Below are 19,470 nucleotides of genomic sequence, written 5' to 3'. Positions count from 1 at the left end.
CAAATTTTATTTTCTTGGCTCGAAAATCACTGCAGGTGGTGACTGCAGGGGTGAAATTAAAACACGCTTGATCCTTGAAATCTGTGACAGCCCTAGCCCTAGGGTTAAAAAGCAGAGACATCAGTTAGCCGACAAAGATGCGTATAGGCAAAACTGTGGTTTTTCCAGTAGTCATGTACAGATGTGAGAGTTGGACCATATAGAAAGTTAAACACCGAAGAATTGATAATCTCAAATTGTGGGACTGGAGGACTTCCTGAAGTCCAAGGAGATAAAACCAGTCAATCCTGAAGGAAATCAACCCTGAATATTCTTCGGAAAGACTGATGCTGAAGCTCCAGTAGTTTGTTCACCTGAAGAAAGGTGAAGAGCAGATTCATTGGAAAATAGCCAGCTCAAGGGAAGTCTTTCCCTTGTGCTGGGAAAGCTTGAAGGAAAAAGGAGAAGCGAGCACCAGATAATTAGATGTTTAGGTAGCATCACCAACTATGATGTGTGTGCAGACTCTAGGAGATAGTGAAAGAGAGGGGAGCCTGGCATGCTGGGGTTTACTGGACCATAACGAGTTGTGACTATATTTGTGGAGGTCAGACAAATGTGTCTCTCCTCCCCTTCAGGGAAAGACAACTAAAACCAGAACGTTATCAATAGACTGGTTCCAAATAGGAAAAGGAGTAGGTCAAGGCTGTATATTGTCACCCTGCTTATTTAACTTATATGCAGGGCACGTCATGAGAAATGCTGGGCTGGATGAAGCACATGGTGGAACCAAGATTGCCAGGAGAAATATCAATAACCTCAGACATGCAGATGACACCACCCTTATGGCACAAAGTGAAGAAGAACTAAAGAGCCTCTTGATGAAAGTGAAAGAGGAGAGTGAAAAAGTTGGCTTAAAGCTCAGCATTCAGAAAACTAAGATCATGGCATCTGGTCCCATCATTTCATGGGAAACAGATGGGGCAACAGTGGAAACAGTGGCTGACTTCATTTTTCTGGGCTCCAAAATCGCTGCAGATGGTGATTGCAGCCATGAAATTAAAAGGTGCTTCCTCCTTGGAAGGAAAGTTATGACAAACCTAGACAGCATATTGAAAAGGAGAGACATTACTTTGCCAACAAAGGTCCGTCTGGTTAAGGCTATGGTTTTTCCAGTGGTCATGTATGGATGTGAGAGTTGGACTATAAAGAAAGCTGAGCGCCGAAGAATTAATGCTTTTGAACTGTGGTGTTGGAGAAGACTCTTGAGAGTCCCTAGGGCTGCAAGGAGATCCAACCAGTCTGTCCTAAAGGAGATCATTCCTGGGTGTTCACTGGAAGGACTGATGCTGAAGCTGAAACTGCAGTACTTTGGCCACCTCATGTGAAGAGCTGATTCATTTGAAAAGACCCTGATACTGGGAAAGATTGAGGGCAGGAGGAGGAAGGGCTGACAGAGGATGAGATGGTTGGATGGCATCACCGACTCAATGGACATGGGTTTGGATGGACTCCGGGAGTTGGTAATAGACAAGGAGGCCTGGCATGCTACAGTCCATGGGGTCCCAAAATGTTGGACACGACTGAGCGATTGAACTGAACTGAACTGATCAATACTGTTTTTGTACTGAGCATGCAAGATCTTAGCTCCCCAATGAAAAATTGATCCCATGCCCCTTGCTGTGGAAGAGAAGAGTTTAACCACTGGCCCACCAGCGAATTTCCCCATGGAGCCTTTTATCAAAGTCCCAGTGTTTAGTCCAAAATGACCGTCCACATTTTCATGTAAAGTCGAATTCTATAGTTTTATAATAGTGGTACAGATAATGTCAGTTATGTCTGCTCAGTGCTTTTTCTCTTGTATAAAATAGGTGGAAGTTTTTGATCTTCTTTTTGTCACTGATGAAAGCAATTCTCAAAAGACATACATAGTACATTGCCAAGACTGTGCACGAAAAGCAAGTGGAAATCTGGACAATTTCGTGGTGCTAGAAGAATACAAAATGGAGGACCTGATGCAAGTATATGACCAGTTTACATTAGTAAGTGAATTCATTATGTGATTACATATTTAGCTGTGTTGTGAAACATCAGTATTTGTTTTCACTACCTAATTTATAAGAATTAATAAGACATTCACATTTTCTATTGGTTCAGTAATAGTACATAGGAAAATATTCCCTTTTTTTATACTTGGAAAACCTTTTATCTTTATCAAACCATTGCGTATTACTGTTATTTCTTTTCAGTTAGAATGGCCTAAATAATAACATTAATTACTTTAAAAACCTTTGTGGTCTTTGAGAATATTATCATAATATTATGCTACTTAATTGATAAAGCCAAATATTGGTTACTTAATTCTGTAGGTATGATCCCCCAGAAAATCAGAATGTTTTTAATACTCCTCTGTTGTCATATATTAATTATGTTTATTTAAAATGTATTTCTTGTTACAAGTGTTAAACTCATGGACGTATTTGATAGTGTTTTACTAATGGTATGTAATATGCATGAAACCAAATTCACAAATTTGTATGCTCTGCAACTTTTCATTTCAAAGACAAGTGCATTTTCTTCTGACTTGAAATGTCTTTGTGAATGGAAACACTTATTCCTGGCTTGTTAGTATTGTTTAAATGTCTTTTGTTTTAAATGTTGAAATTTAGTTGTGGTATTTTTAATTGAATGGTGCATCAGATTGCTTAAAAGAGAAAAAAATTTTGAGAAATAGGTGCTCTAGCTGAGAAAAGTTCACAGACCATTCACTAGTGAAATTTTAATTGAATTTTTACAGCTTTTTACACAATATTTTTTTTTTTAGTTTTAATATGCCCTATCAATTCTTGGATTAAATGATGAAGTAAAAAAAATGAGGGCAATAATTTACAGCTCTTAAGAAATACAGCCCTAAAGTTCACAATAGCAGGTATTGAACTTTAAGACTTTCTTTCTAACTCACTTGGTAACTACACTATAGATTGTTTATAGCCATGAGATAGAGAACACTTTTGAGGACTAATAATATACCTAAACAATTAACATGCCTTACTTTTAATTTTAGGCTCCTTCAGTATCATCCTCCTCTTCTTGATAATGGTCCATGAATATTAAATGACACCTTTTCTCATCTTCAGGAAAGTTCTGCACCACTGGTTTTATAGCTGCTTAATAAGAGTGCTGACTGAAAGCTATATCTATGCAACCTTCCAAGAATATTGTCAATCAACTGGATATACCAGAGCACTTCTCTGCTCCAGGATAGATCCGGCTTTTCTTAATTACCATGTTTTATGTTTATCTGACAAAAGTGGCACTGCCCAGTAGACTACTGCGTTGATGATATCTTTTTTGTTTGTTTGTTTAATGTTTCTGGACTTACAAATTAGCTTTCATCTGTATTTTATCCTTGCAAAAATTTCTTTGGGAGGATACACTGCCCTCACTGGTCATATTTTTGCTAAGATAATTAAATCTTTGCTTAAGTGTTTTAATGTGAAAAATTAGAGGAGAAAGGTTAGTTTTTCTTGTTGCTTTTTTTTTTTTTATCACTTTTAAGTTTTTCTGTTTTGTTTTGTGCCCATAATGGTTCCAAATTGAAAGTTTTTAAAATATTTAACAGCCTAATAGTGAAGATGCAAAGATAATAGGTTGCACATAGACTAAGGAATAAACTTCAGTTTTATGATTTTTGTTTCTAATCTTGATACAGATTTACACTATTTATGAATACATATTTATTGCTTGAAAATATTTGTGACTGGTATGTTATTTTTCCAGGATTTACCTGCCATTAAATATAAGGAGTTCTGTAATTTTAAGCATTACTCCTTTTACATTTCGTATGTGTAAATAAAACTTTAAAATTGTACAGAAATTTTACTAAAGTTGTTTCATGTTTAAAGCATTTTCCACTGTTTTATTAGAGTTTCTGAAAAAACCCAGATTTTGTTCCATTTCAAATCTTATTATATGTATTTTATATGTACATATATGTCCACACACATGTATAACGTATATGTATTTATAATACAGCATATAATTATAAAAAGATAAAACAAATTTTTAATTTTTCACCTTTAAGGTAGTTTCTGAGATGCCTTCTACAAAGCATTGCTTACAAAAGTATGTGTATTTTTTTTTTTTTAGTATGTGTATTTTTAAAGTAAATGTCTTTTATTCTGGTTTGTGGAGGTTGCAGTTATTGCAATGATTGCCAATAAATAAGTGCTGGAAAAATGTATAGTAGAAAATGAATAGTGAAGTTAAACAATTTTAAAGGAAACGTGTAAGTTTGATAAATCTTATTGCGTAAAAGAGATTCGTAATGATGGCCTCCACTCTAATAACAAATATATTAAGTGACATATTCTCTGGAGTTAGGTGACCTAAAATTCCGTGATTTTCTGCTTGTATGACATGGTTCAGTGAGGGGAGAGGGAGAATATATTCAGATCCTTTATCATTAGTACATTTTAACAAGCTCTGTGAAATCTTTTATTTCATATAAACAAATAACTCTTAATCTGTAACCATTTTATAACAGTTCCTGGTCTACTGCCTATATCTTACTGAAGCATTTGGCCTTTATTCTCATTTTATCACATTTTCTAGGAGATTTCCTGAGAACTTTGGTAAAAGTTCTGTAAATGAAGTGAGAATATATAATCCTATCTGATGAAATGCCTTGATGTATTTTTTTTTTCAAATAACTTTATAGAAATAATTTAAAGATGAAAGTTGTATAAATGTTACTACATTAGGTAATAGTTTTTCAACAACTGAAATCTTAACAGTAATCATATATATAGATAAACATACACATATAGATACACATATATAATTTCAAAAGGAAATAATCTGTTTTAGTTAAGCAAAATAGTAAACAAAGAAAAATAGTGCAATTCATTATTTTAACTGCTCCATTTTGTGATTCTGTTGTAAATGTTTTTATGCAAAGGTCATTGATACTAAAACTCAAAATGAACTTTTTGAAACAAAGATTAAAATTTAGACTTCAGGACACTTACAAAGTTAGTATATTTATAATGTATTTGTGCTCCATCTGAGTTTTTCTTAACTTTGTATTCCTTAAAAGGCATCTTATTGTTTCATCTCTTTTTGAGATGGTTTATTGCCAAGGTTCATATAAATTGAATTTACTGAGTTTACCTACACATAAAAAATGACTTAGTTTTCTTTGGCTCATCTGTCAAGAATTACACTTCTCAGAATTGTAAACAGGTACAAAAGTGAAATCACATGTACCAGCATCACTTAGAACTATTCACTCAGATTAAAAAAGTCCTCCATTACCTGTTTTCTTTCATGAATTTTATACTGTCCTTTTAAATTGGATTTTGGGATTCTCTAGTATCTCAGTGGTTAAGAATCCACTTGCCAGTACAGGGGACACAGGTTTAATCCTGGTGCAGTGGGATCCCACATGCCTCAGAGCAAGCAAGGCCATGTGCCACAACTATGTAGTCCATGCTCTAGAGCCCACATGCTGCTGCTGAAGCCTGAAGCTCATGCTCCACAAGGGAAGCCATTGCAGTAAGAAGCCTGAACACTGCAACTGGAGAATAGACCTAACTCACCACAACTAGAAGAAGCACCCAAAGCAACAAAGACAGCACAGCCTAAAATAATTTCTTTTTTTTTAATTTGGAGGTTGTTTTTGTTTTATTGCAGGAGGTAGAATATCTATATATAAACTCAGGTACTTTTTTTTTCCAGTAAAAAGTTGATGTACAAAATTAGGTAAGTTTCAAGTGTTCAACATAGCAATTAACAATTTTAAAGGTTATATTCCTTTTATAGTTACTGTAAAACATTGGCTATGCTTTTTAATTGTAAGAAATCTGTGTATTTTGTGTGTTAATCCCTTATGATTTGCAAATATTTTCTCCCACTGATTAGGTTGTCTTGTCATTTTGTTGATAGTTATCTTTGTTTTATAAATGTGTTTCTTTTAAATTAGGTTATATAATGACTCTTTGCATTTATTTCTTTTATGTCAGGAGACAAATCCAAAATATTGTGTGATTTATGTCAAGAGTATTCCACCTATGTTTTCTTCTAGGAGTTTTACAGTTTCCAACTTTTTCTGTGGTCTAGGATGTGATGTAATCAGGAGACTGTTCCCTGTGCAGTTAAAAAGAAAGAGTATATAAGTAGGTAAAGAGTCTCCTGCAATACAGGAGACACAGGAGATGCAGGTTTGATCCGTGGGTTGGGAAGATTCATCCCATTTAGGAGGAAAATGGTAACTCACTGCAGCATTCTTTCCCGTAAACTCCCAAGGACAGAGGAGCCTGGCAATCTACAGTCCGAGGATTGAAAAGCATCTGACACAACTGAGTGACTATGCATATATGATAAACATATATATATATAAGTCCACATGGCTTAATGTGTTACATAAGGGCAGTGTTTCCTTATTAATTTTCTTTCTGGATCTAGTGTCCACAGATGTAGGTGCAGTGTTAAAATCTGCTCTTTTTACAGTGTTACTGTTAATTTCCCCTTTCAGATCTGTTGGTATTTGCTTTATGTGTGGAGGTGCTCCTATGTACGTTTAAATATATGCATGTGTATATATTTATTGTTTCTTGGATTAATCCGTTGATCATGTATGATATAATGAATATCCTCATCTCTTATAACAATCTGTGTTTTAAAATCTACTTTGTCTTATATAAGTATTCCTACCCTCGCTTTCCTTTGATTTCTATTTTCCATCCTCTCAGTTTTCCATATATAGATGTCTTTAAATTTGAAATGAGTCTGTTGTAGGCAGTCTATAGATAGGCCCTATTTTCACGTCAGTTCAGCTGTACCTCTCTTTTAATTGGAGGACTTGGTTCATTTACATTTTAAGTAATCAGTTCCAGTTCAGTTCAGTCACTCAGTCATGTGCGACTCTTTGTGACCCCATGAACTGCAGCACTCCAGGTCTCCCTGTCCATCACCAACTCCCAGAGTCCATCCAAACCCATGTCCATTGAGTCGGTGATGCCATTCAACCATCTCATCCTCTCTTGTCCCCTTCTCCTCCTGCCCTCAATCTTTCCCAGTATCAGGGTCTTTTCAAATGAGTCAGCTCTTCACATCAGGTGGCCAAATATTGGAGTTTCAGCTTCAACATCAGTCCTTCCAGTGAACACCTAGGACTGAGCTCATTAAGGATGGACTGGTTGTATCTCCTTGCAGTCCTAGGGACTCTCAAGAGTCTTCTCCAACACCACAGTTCAAAAGCATCAATTCTTTGGCACTCAGCTTTCTTTATAGTCCAACTCTCACATCCATATATGACTACTGGAAAAACCATAGCCTTGACTAGATGGATATTTGTTGACAAAGTAGTGTCTCTGCTTTGTAATATGCTGTCTAGGTTGATCATAACTTTGCTTCCAAGGAGGAAGCACCTTTTAATTTCATGGCTGCAGTCACCATCCACAGTGATTTTGCAGCCCAGAAAAATGAAGTCAGCCACTGTTTCCACTGTTGCCCATCTATTTGCCATGAAGTGATGGGACCAGATGCCATGATCTTAGTTTTCTGAATGTTGAGCTTTAAGCCAACTTTTTCACTCTCCTCTTTCACTTTCATCAAGAAGCTCTTTAGTTCTTCTTCACTTTGTGCCATAAGGGTGGTGTCATCTGCATATCTGAGGTTATTGATATTTCTCCTGGCAATCTTGGTTCCACCATGTGCTTCATCCAGCCCAGCATTTCTCATGACGTGCCCTGCATATAAGTTAAATAAGCAGGGTGACAATATACAGCCTTGACCTACTCCTTTTCCTATTTGGAACCAGCCTGTTGTTCCATGTCCAGTTCTAACTGTTGCTTCCTGACCTGCATACAGGTTTCTCAAGAGGCAGGTCAGGTGGTCTGTTATTCCCACCTCTTTCAGAATTTTCCACAGTTTATTGTGATCACACAGTCAAAGGCTTTGGCATAGTAAATACAGCAGAAATAGACGTCTTTATGGAACTTGCTGCTTTTTTGATGATCCAGCAAATGTTGACAATTTGATCTCTGGTTCCTCTGCCTTTTCTAAAACCAGCTTGAACATCTGGAAGTTCACGGTTCATGTATCGCTGAAGCCTGACTAGGAGAATTTTGAGCATCACTTTACTAGCGTGTGAGATGAGTGCAATTGTGCGGTAGTTTGAGCATTCTTTGGCGTTGCCTTTCTTTGGGATTGGAATGAAAACTGACCTTTTCCAGTCCTTTGGCCACTGCTTAGTTTTCCAAATTCGCTGGCATTTTGAGTGCAACACTTTCACAGTATCATCTTTTAGGATTTGAAATAGCTCTACTGGAATTCCATCACTTGCGCTAGTTTTGTTCATAGTGATGCTTCCTAAGGCCCAACTGACTTCACATTCTAGGATGTTCGGCTCTAGGTGAGTGTGAGTGATTACACCTTCATGATTAGCTGGGTCGTGAAGATCTTTTTTTATACAGTTCTTCTGTGTATTGTTGCCACCTCTTCTAATCTTCTGTTTCTGTTAGGTCCATGCCATTTCTGTCCTTTATTGAGCCCATCTTTGCATGAAATGTTCCCTTGGTGTCTAATTGTCTTGAGGAGATCTCTAGTCTATCCCGTTCTATTGTTTTCCTCTATTTTTTTGCATTGATCACTGAGGAAGACTTTCTTATCTCTCCTGGCTATTCTTTGGAACTCTGCATTCAAATGCATATATCATTCCTTTTCCCCTTTGCTTTTCACTTCCTTTCTTTTCACAGCTGTTTGTAAGGCCTCCTTAGACAGCCCTTTTGCCTTATTGCATTTGTTTTTCTTGGGGGTGGTCTTGATCCCTGTCTCCTATACAATGTCACAAACCTCTGTCCATAGTTCATCAGGCACTCTATCATATCTGTTCCCTTAAATCTATTTCTCCCTTCCACTATGTAGTCATAAGGGATTTGATTTAGGTCGTACCTGAATGGTCTAGTGGTTTTCCCCACTTTCTTCAATTTCAATCTGAATTTGGCAATAAGGAGTCTTGATCTGAGCCACAGTCAAGCTCCGGTCTTGTTTTTCTGACTGTATAGAGCTTCTCCATCTTTGGCTGCAAAAGATATAATCAGTCTGATTTCGGTGTTGACCAGCTGTGTGTTATAATCCCAGTGATCCCTGCTACTCTGTTCTATTCATCCTTGTACAGCTTCGGATTATTGTCAGAATCTTAATTGTGTTCATTGAATTTTTCTTATTTCTTATATTTTGTTACTGGGCCAGTATATTTCTTATTTGATTTGTTTTTCAGTTCTATAATTTGCATTTAGCATTTTTGTTGTTGAAATTTTCTGTTATTTGAAGAGATCTGTAAGTGATTTTGAAGTACTTATATGGTAGCTTATTTTAAATTCTGGTACTTCAAACATTTAATTCATCTTGGGATTGATATCCATTCACTAAAATTTCATCCATTTTCTGATATATTAGCATATTTTTAAGAGATGAGTTTTCTATCACATACTAGAATTTGGGTATTGTATTATGAGATTCTGGATCCTGTTTAATCTCATTTTTTAGACAGTCAACCTATTGAGCTGAAGCTTGAGTTTTTTCTTGGTCTTTAAAGTCTACCTATCTCTACCTCTATCATTTTTGATAATTCTACCTCTATCATTTTTTATATATATTTTTTTGCCTTATAGTATGCCTTTCTTTCCTTGCTTCTTTAAATGTTTTCTTATTTTCTGGCATCATAAGATGTTCCAGTTTCATCTTATAGTTTCCTTACAAATATTTTCCTACTCCTGATCAGCTATTTCTGCAGTGAATCCTGTAATCTTCATTACAGAATGAGAAAGAAACCAATATTTTGGCTCAAGTGCATTCATTCCTCTAGGGTGTTATTTCTTTTAGACTCTTTTCAGTAAATAGGTACATACCCCCCTGCCCCCCCCCCCCCAAAAAAACCTGGCTCAAATTATCTGTGACTTATTTTTTCCACTCTGATATCCGTATAAAGTAGTTTCAAATTGTATCCTATACTAGAAGTATAATTGAGTCATCTTTGTTCACAGTTCTTTTTAACTTTAGCTTTACAGAATCTAAACTATTTACCAAGGTTAATTAGGATATTCCTTTCCCCCTCCACCTCACCCCCATCCATTCAGTGGGCTTGTTATTCATTTAGTTTCTTGTGTCATTTTTTATCTTCTGTTTTGGGCTCCTCTAACAGCATAGTGTACTGTAATTTTACAGGAGGAATATGTGATATATAGGAAACATTTATAAGAATAATTGCATGACAGGGTCAGAAAAGTGTCACTATTCGTTAATTTTTCCACTTTTCTTCTTCTCAGCTATTCCCTGAAACAAGCTGAACCCTTTAGTCTCTAGTTTATTCTTGCTACATTTTTATTTGCACAATTGAGCAGACAGATATACTTTGTTTCATCTTCTTCCTTATATGTAATGTAGCCTTGTTCATGTAACACTGTATAAAGTGTACAATGGAAATCACTCCAAGTCAGCTATTTGGTGTTTTATTATTTTTTAAAAACTGGATATTACTCCATTGTGTGGAAGTACTTTTTTGTTTTTCTTCTTTTTATTGGCTGCAGTAGGTCTTAGTTTTGGATTGCAGGGATATTTAGTTGCAGCATGCAAGTTCTTACGCATACATGATCACGCAGCAGTGAATGAACCTGGGGGGGGGGGCGGGGATCTACAATGGGAGTATAGAGTCTTAGCCACTGGAGAAGCAAGGATGTCCCAAGATTTTAGGTTTTAGACTATTTTAAATTTGTATTTTTATAAAGTATCCCTGGAAACTTCCAATTTGGTGAATTCATAGAATTTTAGGTACAGTTTTACACTCAGAAAACATGGTATCTCCAGGTCTCTTTCCATAGGCCTTATGCATCTCCTACATCCAACTATTCCTGAGCTATAGTCTGTCCATATAGTGATTGCAAACACTCTTGGCATTGCAAGCCAATGAAAGATGTCTTACCTTTCAGTGCAAGATAAGTTAAGGCTAACCATCTGGTGGACACAATTTAACCTGAAATAGGAAATTTCGATGAGGCAGGTTTTGCTGATGCAAATAATACTGCCTAACTGAAAGTCAGTTTATGGAGTAAAGGTAAAAATAGCATTAGAGAGCAGCAGCCTTCTCTCCAATGAAAATGTGGAAAAGATGGATCTTCAACATATTAAGAAACCTGAGATGCTGGGTGAGGAATTACAGGCCACCTTAAATGGTTTGTCCAAAATACAGATAAGAATAGAGAAAGCAGCAACTACTAAGAAAATTGTGAACTATTGTGGAAATCACCACTTTTGAGAAGAGAAAAAAATGCACCCCCTCCCCTCAATTTCACACATGGTCTATAGTACAGTTTTATTAGATTTTCTGAAAGCTTTCTGACATGTACATGGCAGAGCTCATCCTAAAGTGTACCATCAGTGACGAGCTTGCACCCACTGCTGACCAAACCTCATACTGGCTTCACCAGCCCTTCATGGAGAGTGATAGCAAGTTGCATCTGGATACTATGCTGCCCAAAACAGGGCACCAAGCATGGCTTTAGATAATGATTGTTGAGTCACCCAGTCCAACTCTTGGCCAAATGGACTGCGCCATGCCAGGCTTCCCTGTCCTTCACTGTCTCCTGGAATTTGCTGAAAATCATGTCAATTATATCAATGATGCTTTTCAACCATCTCATACTCTTGCCTCCTTCTCCTGCCCTCAGACTTTCCCAGCATCAGGGTCTTTTCTAATGAGTCAGCTCTTCTCATCAGGTGGTCAAAGTATTGGAGCTTCAGTTTCAACATCAGTCCTTCCAGTGAGTATTCAGGGTTGATTTCCTTTAGGATTAACTGGGTTAATCTCCTTGTTGTCCAAGGAGCCTTGTTGTCAAGAGCCTTCTCCAGCACCACAGTTTGAAAGTATACATTTTTTGGTTCTCAACCTTCTTAAAATATCTCTTGTATCTTCTCCATTCTTTTTTGGAGATCATGGGTCATCTTCACTATCATTATTTTGAATTTTTTTTCTGGAACATTGCTTGTCTCCATTCAGTTGTCTTTCTGGGGTTTTATTTTGTCACTTCATCTGGACCATAACCTTCTGCTTTTCCATCCTGTTTAACTTTTTGTAATAGGGTTTTTGTTATAGAACTTGGGATTTTGGTCATTCTCCCTCCTCCTGTCTGCCCTCTGGTGGATAAGGCAGTGGGAAAAAAACCAGATCTTGCTCTGGTGCGTAGGGCTGTGCTCAGTAGAACTTTAGTCCAATAATCCATGATGGATGGGGTTGTGCCCCTTCCCTGTTAGTCCTTTGGCCTGAAGTGACCCAGCACTGAGGTGTAACAGGCTCTATAATAGGGTTAAAGGCAAGTTCCAAGAGGGCTTATGCCAAGATGTATCTTCCAGGACTGCTGCAGCCAGTGCCCCTACCCCTGTGGGGAGCCCCTGCCAACTCATGCCTCCAAAGGAGATCCTCAGATACTAAGAGGTAGGTCTGGTTCAGACTCCTGTGAGGTCATTGATCCTTTTCTCTGGGTCTTGGTGCACACAGGATTCTGTTTATGCACTCTAAGAGTGAGCCTTGGTTTCCTCAGTCCTGTGGAAGCCCTTGAATCAAATCCCAGACTTTATGGGAATCAAAGTCAGATTTTATGGGAATTCCTAGTCTATCTGTTGGATCCCCAGACTGGGAAGCCTGACATTAGACCCAGAACTTTAACAACAGTGGGAGAACTGTTTGGTTTATTGCTCTCTAGAGTGTAGGTCATCCACCCAACAGGTATGTGATTTGATTTTATCATGATTGCCTTCTACCATCTTGTCACGGCTCTTTTTTTGTCTTTGAAATGTATGTATCTTTTTTCATTGGGTGCCAGCATCTTATTGTAGGTAGTTGTTCAAAGCTAGTTGAAGTTTTGGACAATGATCAATTTTAAAAGTGTATCACATAAAAGTCAAATACCAGAAAGATAGGAGAGAAATGATCAAAAGCAATCTTGGAAGTTGTTCATTCGCTAAGTCATATCCAACCCCAGGTACTGCATTATGCCTCACTTCCCTGTCGTTTGCTCTCTCCTGGAATTTGCTCAGATTTATGTCCATTGAATCGGTGATGCCATCCAACCATCTTATCTTTAGTCTTCTCCATCTTCTGCCCTCAATCTTTCCCAGCACCAGGGTCTTTTCCAAGAGGCAGCTCTTCACATCATACCTATCCTTCTATAAAATGTTTCCTTGATATCTTCAATTTCTTGAAGAGATCTCTAGTTCTTCACATTGTATTGTTTTTCTTTTTGTTTTTTTTTTTTTCTTTTCTTTTTTCTTTTTCACTTAAGAGTGCTTTCTTGTCTCTCCTAGCTGCTATTTGCATTCAACACTGCATTCAGTTGGGATATATTTCCCTTTCTCTTTTGCCTTTCACTTCTTTTCTCAGCTATTTTTAAGCCCTCCTGAGACAACAATTTTGCATATTTGTGTTTATTTTTCTTTGGAATTTTTTTTGGTTACTGACTCCTATAGTGTTATGAACCTCTGTCCATAGTTCTCCAGGCACTCTGTCTACCTGATCTAATCCCTTTAATCTGTTTGTCACCTCCATTGTATAAACATAAAGGATTTGATTTAGGTCATATCTTTATGGCCCACTGATTTTTCCTCCTTTCTTAAATTTAAGCCTGAATTTTGCTATAAGGATCTGATGATCTAAACCACAGACAGCTCCAGGACTTGTTTTTGCTGACTGTTTAGAGCTTCTCTGTCTTCAGCTGCAAATAAAATAATCTGATTTCAGTATTAGCCATCTGGTGATGTCCATGTATAGAGTCATCTCTTGTGTTGTTGGAAGAGAGTGTTTGTTACAACCAGTGCATTCTCTTGGCAAAAATCCTGTTACTGTTTTGTACACCAAGGCCAAACATACCTGTTACTCTAGGTATCTCTTGACTTCTTTTATTGGTGTTAAAACTAGAAAGTCTTATAGATCCTCAAAAAACTGTTAAACTTCAACTTCTTTAACATTAGTGATTGGGGCATACATGGATTACTGTGATGTTGAGTGGTTTGCCTTGGAAATGAACCAAGATAATTCTGTCTTTTACCCGATTGCACCCAAGTACTGCATTTTGGACTCTTATTCACTATAAAAGCTATTCCCTTTATTCCAAGGGATTCTTGCCCAAAATAGCAGATATAATGGTCATCTGAATTAATTTGCCCATTTCTGTTCATTTTATATCAGTGATTGTCAAGATGTTGATGTTCACTCTTGCCATCTACTGCTGAACCATGACCTATTTATCTTGATTCATTGACCTAACATTCAAGGTTCCTATGTAATATATTGTTCTTTATAATATAATACTTTCACTACCAGAAACATCCACAACTGAGCATAGTTTCTGTTTGGTCTATACACTTCATTTTTTCTGGAGCTGTTTCTCCACTCTTCCTCAGTAGCATACTGGACACTTAACAACCTGACGGCGTCACCTTCTAGTGTCATATCTTTTTCCCTTTTCATACTGTTCATGTTCATGAGGTTCTTGTGGCAAGAATACTGGAGTGGTTTGTAATTTCCTTCTCCAATGGATCACATTTTGTTAGACCTCTCCACTGTGACATGTTCATCTTGCATAGCATGGCTCATACTTTTATTGAGTCATTCTGCTAAATTTTAAATGAGTTAAGACATATGTTAAAATGAGTTAAGATATGAGTTAAAAGAAAAACCCATGCACTGAAACTAACACAACATTGTAAATCAACTCTACGCTAATAAAAATTCTTAAACTTCCACCAAACCAGCATAAGATTATAAATTAACAATGTTCAAATAATTTTTTAAAACCTACAAATGAATGTTGATAGCACCATTATTCATAATTGCTCAAAATTGGGAGTAATGAAACAACCTTCAGTGGTACATGGATACACTTACTGGTATGGTTCATCCATTCAATGGAGTATTGTTTGGTGATTGGAAGTAATGAGCTACAAAGACATGAAAAGACATGTTCCAACCTTAAATCAGATGACTAAGTTAAAGAAGTCAGTGTGAAAGGTCTACAGACTATATGATTTCAACTCTAAGATAGTCTTTTAAAAAGTAAAAATATGAGAGTAAAAGATCGTATGTTGCGAAATAAATTGGAGAAGGAGTGAATAGGTAAACTACAGATAGTCAAATTTCTGAACAATATTATAATAGTAAATGCATGTTGCACATTTTTCCCTTTAATCGAAGTTACTTAGAAAAATAACCAGGCTTGAATGGTTTTTTCCTTGCGGTTTCATGAGCATTTTCAGGCTTTTGTTGCCAGTGTGATGTTCAGTAAGATAAAGGAGCGTTTTCTACAAGGCACACTCCTCAAAGATGTTAAATTACAGTTCCACATATCCTACTGAGTATGCTCTTAAGAAAACAGTACAGGCAGCCCCTACTGTGCCTGACAAAGAGTAAGACTGAAATTCTCTCTTTATTGCCCTATGGTCAGATTGGTCGTAGAAGATTCTGCCACTTGTTTTGAGGATCCAGTTGACTGTGATAGAAAAGGCTGAAGGAAATACTGGTTGTGGGGACTTTGTGGGAGTGATGAGGTCTGTCCTGCAGACACGAAGTGCAAAGAACTTTAGTCGCCAGGATCTCACAGAACAGGGTAGCTCAGATTGCATGTGTGTGGAGGGGAGAGCCAGGCTTGAGCCATCTGTTCTGAGCCCCCCCCCCCCGGTGCCTTGGCATCTGTCCAGATTAGAACTGGGACTTTGGCAATCACTGCCTCATCATTGATCCAGACACTACCAGCTAAACGTTCTTGGGACTTGCTTTTGTTCTGAAAATTTTCTACCAGCAGGGGTTGGACCTTTCTACACCTTCACCACCATGACTCTGGTCTGACAATGGTTTCCACTGTCTGCTACTCTCCTGTGATACCCAGGTGAACAAGCAGAAGAGTGAAACTCAACTAGTGGAAAGGTGGGAAGGAGGGTTCCCCTCTGAGACATCACAGGTCAGCAACCTGCCCTTCTTCCCAGACCAGCTGGGGAGGCAGAGTAAGGGGAGGGTCTGTAGCAGCTGGAGAAATTAAAACCCTGTGGTTAGTAGTCCCTTTTCCAACCAAGGGACAGGTTAAACAGGGATGTCCTTGTAAATATGACTGGGTACCTGCTTTTGTAAACAAGTCAGCATCTTTGAAAAGTGGCTGGGAAATGGGACACCTACCTGTACCTTTCTCCAGCTAAGCATGCAATAGAAAGCATGCTGAGACTGTTATCTTTTTAAAAAGAAAAGGATTAAAAGAAGGAAGAACTTTTCCAGGCATATTTTTACACACAGAATCTTTTAAACCAAGGACACAGGATACTTTATGTATTCTGTAAAGATGGTTGAATCTATTTTTTTTTTAAGTTTTTATGCCATTAGAAAATAAAATATGAACACAAACCGTGAGGAGAAAGAGTACTTCACAGCTGAACCACACTGTCACGTGGTCCTGAAGGACACTCCCAATGAAGCCAGAAGCCAAATGAAAGGCATCACAGGCAACCTGTGATGGATGAGACAAGGCAATGCAAAGGTCGGGAAATCCACGTGCTGCAGCCCATGAACACATGTCCAGCTCATGTTGACCCCATGGACTGCACCACGGCCAGGCCTCCCTGTCTGTCATCAACTCCTGGAGCTTACTCAAAGTCATTTCCATTGAGTTGATGATGCTATCCAACCGTCTCATCCTCTGTCCTCCCCTTCTCCTGTCTTCAATCTTTCCCAGCATCAGGGTCTTTTCACATGATTCAGTTCTTTGCATTAGGTGGCCAAAGTATTGTGAGTTTCAGTTTCATCATCAGTCCTTCCAATGAATATTCAGGACTGCTTTCCTTTAGGAATGACTGGTTGGATCTGTTGCAGTTCTAGGGACTCTCAAGAGTCTTCTCCAACACCACAGTTCAAAAGCATCAATTCTTCAGTGCTCAGCTTTCTTCACAGTCCAACTCTCACATCCATACCTGACCACTGGAAAAACCATAGCCTTGACTTTTACATTACATCACCCATTTACATTTAAGGTAAATCAATTGATAATCCTGTTGCCATTTACTTTGTTGTTTTGGGTTCGAGTTTATACACCCTTTCTGTGTTACCTTTCTAGAGAAGATCCTTTAGCATTTGTTGGAGAGCTGGCTTGGTGGTGCTGAATTCTCTCAGCTTTTGCTTCTCTGTAAAGCTTTTGATTTCGCCTTCATATTTGAATGAGATCCTTGCTGGGTACTGTAATCTGAGTTGTAAGTTTTTCTCTTTCATCACTTTAAGTATGTCTTGCCATTCCCTTCTGGCCTAAAGAGTTTCTATTGAAAGCTCAGCTGTTTTCATTATGGGAATCCCCTTGTGTGTTACTTGTTGCTTTTCCCTTCATGCTTTTAATAGTTGCTCTTTATGTTTGATCTTCATTATTTTGATTAACAGGTCTCTTGTGTTTAGCCTGTTTGGGACTCTTAGGTTTCGTGGACTTGGGTGGCTGTTTCCTTCCCCATTTTAGGGAAGTTTTCAAATATTGTCTCCTCAAGTATTTTCTCATGGGCTTTCTTTTTGTCTTCTTCTTCTGGGACTCCTATGATTCGAATGTTGGTTAGTTTAACATTGTCCCAGAGGTCTCTGAAGTTGTCCTCATTTCTTTTAATTCTTTTCTCTTTGAAAAAAATGTTTTCACCACAATGCCAGCAAATACAGATCATGGGTAAAGTATAAATGTTTATATTAGTGGAATTAGTACTGTGGCTTCTCACAGTGCTCACAGCAATTCAGTGCTAGGTGGTTTAGGAAAGCACAGATATCAATTAGATGGAGTTCCTTCAAACTCAGTCATCAGTTTGTGTTTGATGACTGAAGTTGAAGAGAATGGGCTGCCTTTCTGGGTGCCTGGTGTCCTCTGCCAACGTTTAGAAGTTGTTTTGTGGAAGTTGCTCAGCATTCAAATTATCTTTTGATGAATTTGTAGGGGAGAAAGTGGTCTCCTCCTACTCCTCCACCAACTTCTTGGGATATTCTGTGGAAAGTCAGAATTTAAAAACCAGAAAGGAAAAAAAAAAAGACAGAAAGAGAATATATGTTATTTCCAATTACAATTTGTATTTAATTAAAAATACCAAGGGGGGGAGCGGAATACCAAGAAAGCAAGAGGTGATATCCTTAGTAGTGTGTAAGCCTACTGAGTAAACATATCTACTGAAAATACTGAATGGAAAAGAAAGCTTATAAATATGTTCCCAATGGTGCCAAAAATTTTTACTTTTCTTGGTGTAAAAAAATAAATAGAAATTTAGCACAGATTTACTTGCCTGGTCACTACTAATAGACCTACAAAAATGAGCCCAAAACAACTGAGAAAAGAACAATAAGAATATAGACATTGATAATTACTTTAGACAAAACAAGTTAAATGCTCCCAACAAAGACAGACTAGCTGAATGGATACAAAATCAAGACCCTAATATAGAGTGCTTGCAAAAGGCTCATTTCAAACCTAAAGATACATACAGACTTAAAGTGATAGGGCAGAAAAAACATTCTGTGCATACTGAAATCAAAAGAAAGCAGGAGTAGCAATACTTAAAGTAGACTAAAATAAAAAAAGACTATTACAGGACACAATGGAGGACATTACATATTGATTTTAAAAAGTCAATAAGATGAGGCTGAGCCACAAACAAGCTTTCATAAATTATGAAAAGTGAAATCATACCATACATCGACAACCACAGTGCTATGAGAAAAATACAAACTTGGAGGCAGAACAATGTACAACTAAACAGCAAATAAATCACGGAAGAAATCAAAGGGGAAATAAAAAATACCTAGAGATAATTGAAAACAAAACACAGTACTGGAGAAAAGAGAAATAGAGACTCCAGTCTTGGAGGGCACAAACAAAATCTTACACCAAGGCCCAGAGGAAAGGAGCAGTGACCCCGCAGGACACCAAATCAAAACTATCTGCGAGGGTTGCAGGATCTCCAGTGGAGGTGTGTTTCAGCAGGGGCTCACTACAGACATGGGGGAACTGGCAGCAGTTGTCCTGGAAGGTTGGAGATCAATACTAACCCTACCATAAAGCCTGTTCACCAAGTGCTAGGTCATCTCAGGCAAAAAACTAATGAGAAGGGGACACAACCCCACCCATTAGTGGATAACCAGATTAAAGTTATAGTTAGCAAGGCCCTGCGCACCCCAGAAAGACCCAGTTTTCCCCAACAAGTCCTTCCCATCAGGAAGTTTACACAAGCCTCTTAGCCTCATCTATCAAAGGGCAGGCAGAAGACGGAGGAAGAAACAACCCTATGGTGTCTAGAACAAAAACCATATCACAGGAAGTTAACCAGGATGAAAAAGCAGAGAGTTTTATTCAAGATTAAAAGACAGTTAATACCCCAGAAAAGCAACGAATGAAGTAGAGATAGGAAACCTTCCAGAAAAAAGAATTCAGAATAGTGATA

The 19,470-nt window shown here is 37.7% G+C and overlaps 1 protein-coding gene across 10 annotated transcripts in view; it reads left to right on the top strand.

Moving 5' to 3' along the window:
* Positions 1–7,526, top strand: part of LOC133052239 (lysine-specific demethylase 6A-like) — a 169,166-nt gene extending 161,640 nt beyond the window's left edge. For 6 of the 10 annotated variants that reach the window (XM_061137018.1, XM_061137024.1, XM_061137028.1 and 3 more), the window contains 2 exons: positions 1,851–2,021; positions 3,044–7,526. In XM_061137018.1, coding sequence (XP_060993001.1) covers positions 1,851–2,021; positions 3,044–3,073 — 201 coding nt within the window. In that variant the 3' untranslated portion in view covers positions 3,074–7,526. The remainder of the gene's footprint in view (positions 1–1,850; positions 2,022–3,043) is intronic. The other 4 variants (XM_061137020.1, XM_061137023.1, XM_061137019.1 and 1 more) reach the window with 3 other exon arrangements.
* Positions 7,527–19,470: the final 11,944 nt, after the last annotated feature.

Source organism: Dama dama, chromosome X, assembly GCF_033118175.1.
Source record: "Dama dama isolate Ldn47 chromosome X, ASM3311817v1, whole genome shotgun sequence".
NCBI lineage: Eukaryota > Metazoa > Chordata > Mammalia > Artiodactyla > Cervidae > Dama > Dama dama.
Note: the sequence above shows the minus strand (reverse complement) of the source record. Positions and strands in the feature narration are given on the sequence as shown.